This window comes from Entelurus aequoreus, linkage group LG22, assembly GCF_033978785.1.
Source record: "Entelurus aequoreus isolate RoL-2023_Sb linkage group LG22, RoL_Eaeq_v1.1, whole genome shotgun sequence".
NCBI lineage: Eukaryota > Metazoa > Chordata > Actinopteri > Syngnathiformes > Syngnathidae > Entelurus > Entelurus aequoreus.
This window is the reverse complement of record NC_084752.1, coordinates 10,256,201-10,264,426: the sequence shown is the minus strand read 5'-3', so window position 1 is coordinate 10,264,426 and position 8,226 is coordinate 10,256,201. Positions and strand designations below refer to the sequence as shown.

The window sequence follows — 8,226 nt, the reverse complement described above, 5'->3', positions numbered from 1 at the left end:
AGCTCCTGATCCTTGTCATCATACCAGAGCTGATATTCATGCACCTTACTTGATAATCTTGTACTGGTGCGTGGGAATGTAGGCTGTTGTACTGCTTAACTTTTAACAATTTCGAAATCAGGCAGACATAAGATGGTAAACCGGAGAGAAAGTGTTCCACAGACCCCCTCTTTCCACGCTTGATGTGCTGCCGCTGAGCTTTGAAGTTGAGAAACGCGGGCTGTGTTTCTTGTTTGTGGGCGAGCAATACAACGAGATAAGAGGCTTATGTGTCTGTCTATATATGTGTGTCTGCGCGTACATGTGGCTCGGATGAGAGAGGGGAAAAAAAGTAACATTTCTAGGTCGGCGCGTTTCCTATAGCTGGGGGAAAAGTGGGCTGTATTCCACAACTGGAGCCTCCTCCTCTTCGTTTACTTCCTTCAGATTCAGACACCCCAGAGAGCTGCAGAGGGACTGAGCCTGCCTGCCCAGAAGTCAGTGGTTGAACAGAGCACGACACATGTGGTTCAGTTTTTTTCTGGACTACTATCTTAAGAGTGGACGACTGCCATCCGATTTTTTTGAAAATGGAATAAAAGTTGAATTGGACAGAACCTGTGATGGTAGGTTACTTTATGCACATTTATTATATTACTTAAGCATTTTCTCTGCACGGTGAATACTTATTTTGATGGGTTTTCAGTATCATCTCATAGAATTCATCCGAAAGTAAGATTTAAGTTTCACACTAACAATGCTTTGTCGTAATGACAGCCGCAATGCCACAGCTTTAGTTGCCAAGTTTTTAGGTAATGATCGGTAAACCTCGACTGTACTATATTGGAAGATCATGTGAAATGCGAGTCTGAAATTATGAAGAAAAAAAGTGTGGGCTCCTAATGCAGAAAAACATTGTGTGATAAAGTTATAGAATACAGTCAGAATTAAGAGTCTGGACCGTTGAGTGTGTAAATCCCATATGCAATCATTTGCATCTGGTGAAGAGTAGGGCTATCATTTAATTACTTTTGAACAATGTTTTTGATGTGACATCACTGCAGGTTGATAAAAGGGGTTTTAGTAGCATTATAAATAGATAAATGAATTGGAAAAGCCTTTCATTTTTCAGTTTTTTTCTAAAGTGACTGTTTACTTGATGTGATTCTTTGAAGTTCAGCGGGATACGGCTTTGATTAGATCAATACTTTGTGTGTTTCAGTGTGAAAAAGAGCTGAGAAGCTCCCCGCTGCTTTTGGAGAGTGAGGAGGATTAAGCCGGAGCTCAGCGGAGAGGCACCGAGGCGCTCTCACACGGTCGACCGGAGCCGGAGCCGGAGCCATGAGCAGGGTGCTGACTGAGCACATCGGCGGCAGCTTCTGCGAAGATGCGCCTCGTCCTCCGGTGCCGGGGGAGGAGGGAGAGTCGTCATGCTACATCTCCAGCAGGTCTGGAAAAATGAAAGCTCTTAAGGTGAACGATATCCCTGCCACTGCTGCGCTCCCTGGTTCCACACTGCGGAGGAATGAGGACGGATTAGGGGAGCCGGAAGGAAGTGCGTCCCCGGACTCGCCGCTTATCCGGTGGACAAAGTCTTTGCATTTTCTTCTCGGCGATCAAGATGGTGCTCACCTATTCAGGACCTTTTTGGAGCAGGATAATTGTGTGGACACATTGGACTTTTGGTTTGCCTGCAACGGCTTCAGGCAAATGGACTTAAAGGAAACCAAAACACTGCGGGTTGCTAAAGTTATTTTCAAAAGGTACATTGAGAACAACGGCATTGTTGCCAAACAGCTCAAACCCGCTACCAAGACCTTCATAAGGGATAGCATTAAAAAGCAACAAATAGACTCTGCCATGTTCGACCAGGCACAGACTGAGATCCAATCCAACATGGAAGAGAGCGCTTACCAAATGTTTCTGACTTCTGACATATACCACGAATATGTGCGCACCGGCTGCGAGAATGCGGCTTACATGAATAACGGCGCTTTGGGTAACCTCAAGCTTATGTGTGGATACCTTCCTCCTCTTATGGAGGAAGAGGAGTGGGGCTGTCATGACTTGAAGGCAACAGCTTTGGCTTCGGTTATCGGACTGTCTGCGACATCCCTGAGGGCAACTGCCACCATCCGGACAGCGGCTGAAGTTCTTGAGAACAGTTGCAGGTAAGAAGAGCAGATTGTTACTTGGAGCATGTGTGTCTTACAGCATGTTTGCTAATGTTTTCATGAGGTACTTCACTCATGTCAGTTCTTTTAAAGAGAGACAGTCCATCAAAGGGTCTCAGAATAACTTATTGTTAACTGTGTGCTCTCCCTGTCTTGCAGTTAGTCAAGGGGTTAGAGGGTGGGGGGTGTGCGGAGTACAAAACATGAATGGATCTCCGCCTTCTTTTCAAGTAAATGCAAGTAGTCCACGGCTGGCTTGCTCAAGTTTCATGTGTTTTGAAACCCTTCCTTCGGTGCAGGCATGAATTCTAACACAACGATTGCCTGACTGTTACAGTCGAGGGCAATCTGAGTCTCTGATATTTTATTTCCATAGAGGTCTTTGAGCTGCTCTTTGTCTGATCCCTCACCTAGGACCTGTTTGTCTTGGGAGACCCTACCAGCTACAACATAGCTCCTAGGATCATTGGGACATGCAAACTCCTCCTCTACCACGATAAGGTGGCAGCTCAGAGAGAAGTTTATCGAATCTTATCTTAGTAAAATCATAAAGGAGTGCCAAAACTATGTATTACACTGTTACTCAGGAGAGAGACCACCCTTCTCTCCTTTGCATCGGACCCAGTCTCCCCCTTCTCCTGGCCCTCACCATGTCTGTAGGTCAACCAATTTCCATCTCAAACATGTGGAACTAATTTTGGCACTGGACCGATTCTCTGTTGCATTCTCCCCATTTTTTAGATCGCCCCTAAACAGCATCGACTCAGTTCTACAGCTCAAATCACTACTTTGTGTGCAACTCGATATTTTCCTCACTCTGTGTTTGCAATTCGTTGCAAAACATTTTTATAGTTCCTGCTTAGAAAACAAATGTGCCTGTCGCAAGGAGGGGGACAAGGGGAAGGACAGGAAAGGGGGTCATGAAAGGAAGAAAAGAGTGGGGTGGCAAAAGGCCCAGCTGTGCTAAATACCTGACTCTTTGAGTGGACCTTCCAAAGGTCAGGTTTGTGCTCGGAGCCTACGTCTTAAGTCATGCTGGGGTTCTCCTCTCAGCGCTCCCAGCAGAAGGTATTCTCATAAAGAAAGGGGCCCACCTCCCCCCCTCCCCCCCATTCCCTCTTGAAAGCTCAAGTTCCCCCCTTCCTCCCCTTCTCATCCACCCCCATCACGACTGGAACTGGAATGCAACACAGCGGGAGAGTAGATACTCACACAGAAATACTTCACAAAGAAGCGAGGCAGATTAAGAATGAGAGCATTCCTAGACCGGGTGAGAATGTAGAAGAGATGGAGTGAATGACAACAAAAAAGAACAACAGCGTACTCTCTCATGCGGTTGACATATCTATTGTTGTGTGTACGTCCACAGATGATGTCATCACAAACTCTTGTTGGTTTACAGGGTGCACCGTCGAGGAGACAATGCCAGGCCGTATTTTGTCAACTCTGGCTACATTCTTGCCCCTGCCACCAGTGCCAATGATAGTGAGATCTCCAGTGATGCCACCACGGATGATTCTCTGTCCATGACAGACAGTAGTGTGTAAGTGTTTACAGTTCCCAAAAATAATGTTTCTCAAAACATTGCTTGATCACTTTTATTGCTACAAAGTCTCAGGTATCGCAACATTAAAAGGGTTATATTATGGATTTTTTTTTTTCAACATTTAAAGCACTTTTTTTGTGGTCTACATAACTTTGGTCCATATTGTGCAGTACAGTACGTAAGGGTTGTATTTTTGCCTCATTCCTGTGAGAATCCTGCGTGTGACTGACCCATTAAAGGCCTACTGAAATGAAATTTTCTTATTTAAACGGGGATAGCAGGTCCATTCTATGTGTCATACTTGATCATTTCGCGATATTGCCATATTTTTGCTGAAAGGATTTAGTAGAGAACATCGACGATAAAGTTCGCAACTTTTGGTCGCTGATAAAAAAAAGCCTTGCCTGAACCGGAAGTAGCGTGACGTCACAGGTTGTGGAGCGCCTCACATCTGCACATTGTTTACAATCATGGCCACCAGCAGCGAGAGCGATTCGGACCGAGAAAGTGACGATTACCCCATTCATTTGGGCGAGGATGAAAGATTCGTGGATGAGGAAAGTGAGAGTGAAGGACTAGAGGGCAGTGGAAGCGATTCAGATAGGGAAGATGCTGTGAGAGGCGGGAGGGACCTGATATTCAGCTGGGAATGACTAAAACAGTAAATAAACACAAGACATATATATACTCTATTAGCAATAACACAACCAGGCTAATATTTAACATGCCACAAATTAATCCCGCATAACAAACACCTCCCCTCTCCCGTCCATATAACCCGCCAATACAACTCAAACACCCACACAACACACTCAATCCCACAGCCCAAAGTACCGTTCACCTCCGTAAAGTTCATACAGCACATATATTTCCCCAAAGTTACGTACGGGACATGCACATAGCGGCAAGCACGTACGGGCAAGCGATCAAATGTTTGGAAGCCGCAGCTGCGTACTCACGGTACCGCGTCTGCATATCCAACTCAAAGTCCTCCTGGTAAGAGTCTCTGTTGTCCCAGTTCTCCACAGGCCAATGGTAAAGCTTGACTGTCATCTTTCGGGAATGTAAACAATGAAACATCAGCTGTGTTTGTGTTGCTGCAGCCGGCCGAAATACACCGCTTCCCACCTACAGCTTTCTTCTTTGCTGTCTCCATTGTTCATTGAACAAATTGCAAAGGATTCCCCAACACAGATGTCCAGAATACTGTGGAATTTTGCGATGAAAACAGACGACTTAACAGCTGGCCACAATGCTGTCCCAAAATGTCCGCTACAATCCGTGACGTCACGCGCAGGCGTCATCATACCGATACGTTTTCAGCAGGATATTCCACGCGAAATTTAAAATTGCACTTTAGTAAGCTAACCCGGCCGTATTGGCATGTGTTGCAATGTTAAGATTTCATCATTGATGTATAAACTATCAGACTGCGTGGTCGGTAGTAGTGGGTTTTAGTAGGCCTTTAAAACAGTTAGCTCCATCTTTTGACACTTTTTCCACTCCCGTCCTTGCACGCTACACCCTACTATTTGAGAAGGACTGCATTAAGGAGTGGTACTATCCGGGACTCACTACAGCATGCTCAAACAACCACCGGCAGATAATACTGCTCGGTAGCCATACAGGTCAGTGGTGCATTCTTTACGCATTCTTCACTTCAGTTAAAAGTGAAAGATGAGGCAAAAGTACAACCTTACCTACGCTAGATTTAGTTTTACAGATCATCTTCAAGCCGCTTTTTAACTGTCTCTTCAGAATTCACCATTTTGTGGGCGGTTTATTTACGTGCCGGAGTCCTAGCCCCCTTCGACTGTGTTCCCACCCTGTCAGCCATTATGTCGTTTTTAGGCCTTTTTGGGCCTCTGTGTGTGAAAGCTATTATATCTGAAGACCTTTTCAAGTTGGTTCTGATGCATGGCAGATGGGAGAGGAGGGCAAATAAGAGATTGTGTTAATGTGGTTTTTGGGTTTACTGCTTAAAGTTGAAATGTATCTATCCCACCCACCCGTCTGCCACGACTGATCCCCTTTTCTTTAAATTATCTATTACTCTTCCCTTTGAAAAGCTTAAGCAGAGGGGATATAAATGGCCATTTGGCAGACTCATTAAAAAATGTTGGAAACAAATGAAAGGACACTCGCTCACGTGATGGGTCGGCTTCTTGCCACCGGCCTCTGCGGCGTGCTGAGATCATGTGCCTGCAAAGGCTTTACAGAGGATACTCACTGGCCCCGTTTCCACCAAATGTTCAGAAACATTTAGTTCTGCTTTGGAGCATTCACACACATAGTTTTCTACACCAAAATTCATCTATTTATTCAACTTCTTCTTCTTCTCCAAATGTTGGCACGCTCTACCTTCCACATTTGTCACCCGATTCAAACCGTTCCAACTTCAAACTGTTCAGCCTATTCGGGAATCGCGGGCTTTCCCTTGACAAATTCCAAAAATTCCCAGATTTCCCAGAATTCCAGGTTTTCCGGGCCATTTTTCCCATTCAAAATGAATTGGCCATTTTTCAATCGTCCACCATTTCCACATTTTTCAACCGATTCAAACCGTTCCACCTTCAACACATTCCACCATCTTGGAAATGTAATGTACCTTTTTTCCAAGTTCAAAAAAATTCCAGGATTTTCCAGAACTCCTGGTTTTCCAAAGCCCTATTTCCACCCTTTTTTCTGGCGACTACTCCTTCCACATGTTTCAATGCATTTCAACCGTTCTACCGTCAAAACATTCCTCATAATCAGGACAAAACACAAAATTGTTTTTTGAACTGGAAAAATTCCCAGGTTTCCAGAAATGCCAGGAATTCCGTAATACCATTTCTCAAGGGGCAGCACGGTGGGAACAGGGGTTAGTGCATGTGCCTCACAATACGAAGGTCCTGAGTAGTCCTGAGTTCAATCCCGGGCTTGGGATTTTTCTGTGTGGAGTTTGCATGTTCTCCCCGTGACTGCGTGGGTTTACTTCGGGTACTCCGGCTTCCTCCCACCTCCAAAGACATGCACCTGGGGATAGGTTGATTAGCAACACTAAATGGTCCCTAGTGTGTGAATGTGAGTGTGAATGTTGTCTGCCTATCTGTGTTGGCCCTGCGATGAGGTGGTGACTTGTCCAGGGTGTACCCCGCCTTCCGCCCGAATGCAGCTGAGATAGGCTCCAGCACCCCCTGCGACCCCAGAAAGGGACAAGCGGTAGAAAATGGATGGATGGATTTCTCAATTCATTGGTCACCACTTCAACATTTCTCAACCCATTGGAAAAATTCCAACACCAACCAGTTCAACTCATTCAGACCATTGAAGTTTAAAATTCCCGCTTTTCCCAAAATTCCCAAATTCATTGGAAATTCCCATTGGAATCAATGGGACATTCTTCAAAGTTCCACAACTCCAACATTTTTCATCTGATTCAAACTGTTCCAACTTCAAAAAAATTCAGCCTGTTTGGGAATTGTGTGCTCTACTTCAACAATTCTAAAAAAAAATCTGGGAGATCAGTTCAACTTCAGCATTGGAGCATTCACACGCAATTCCTTCAGCAATTTCCTCATCGAGTTGGTAATTGTAGTTCCCGGAATCAAAAAGGTCCTGTGGACGTTGTGTTTTATGCTTTTGTCTAATACAAAATGTACCCCGATAACAAATATATGTTAAGGGACAGCCATTAGTCCAGCGTTGCATCTTCTGGCTCAGACTTCTGTTTCCGAGGGAGGACTAAAAAACTGTATTTCCCGACTACTGATTTGTGATCAGAGATACAAGATGGCTTGCTAACATATTTGACTTCAACTCTGCCTGGCAGGAAGCACAGATTCGCTAAGCGAACCGAAGATGCCAAAAAGCCGGGGGATAACAAGTTAAATAATAGCTCAAAGTCGTTGCCGAGCAACCCAAAGCTAAACAACAAAACCGAAAGCATTGGACATATAAAACCCAAAACCAGTGAAAATGGCACGTTGTGTAATTTGTAAATAAAACAGAATACAATGATTTGCAAATCATTTTCAACTTATATATTCAATTAAATACACTGCAAAGACAAGATATGTAATGTTCATACAGAGAAACTAAATTTTTTGTTGCAAATAATCATTAAGTTAGAATTTAATGGCAGCAACACATTGCAAAAAAGTTGGCACAGGGGCATTTTTACCACTGTGTTACATGGCCTTTCCTTTTAACAACACTGGGAACTGAGGAGACCAATTTTTGAAGCTTCTCGGGTGGAATTCTTTCCCATTCTTGCTTGATGTACAGCTTAAGTTGTTCAACAGTCCGTTGTGGTATTTTAGGCTTCATAATGCGCCACACATTTTCAATGGGAGACAGGCCTGGACTACAGGCAGGCCAGTCTAGTACCCGCACTCTTTTACTATTAAGCCACGCTGTTGTAACGCGTGGCTTTGGCATTGTGTTGCTGAAATAAGCGAAGCGTCCATGATAACGTTGCTTGGATGGCAACATATGTTGCTCCAAAACATGTATGTACCTTTCAGCATTAATGGTGCCTTCACA

The 8,226-nt window shown here is 44.5% G+C and overlaps 1 protein-coding gene across 1 annotated transcript in view; it reads left to right on the top strand.

Annotated features, from left to right (window-relative positions):
* The first annotated feature begins 420 nt into the window (after window positions 1–420).
* LOC133639320 (axin-2-like) overlaps window positions 421–8,226 on the top strand; it is a 32,094-nt gene continuing 24,288 nt past the window's right edge. Inside the window, exons 1-3 of the mRNA XM_062032552.1 lie at window positions 421–605; window positions 1,202–2,150; window positions 3,556–3,696. Of these exons, the coding sequence (XP_061888536.1) occupies window positions 1,321–2,150; window positions 3,556–3,696 (971 nt within the window). The 5' untranslated portion in view covers window positions 421–605; window positions 1,202–1,320. The remainder of the gene's footprint in view (window positions 606–1,201; window positions 2,151–3,555; window positions 3,697–8,226) is intronic.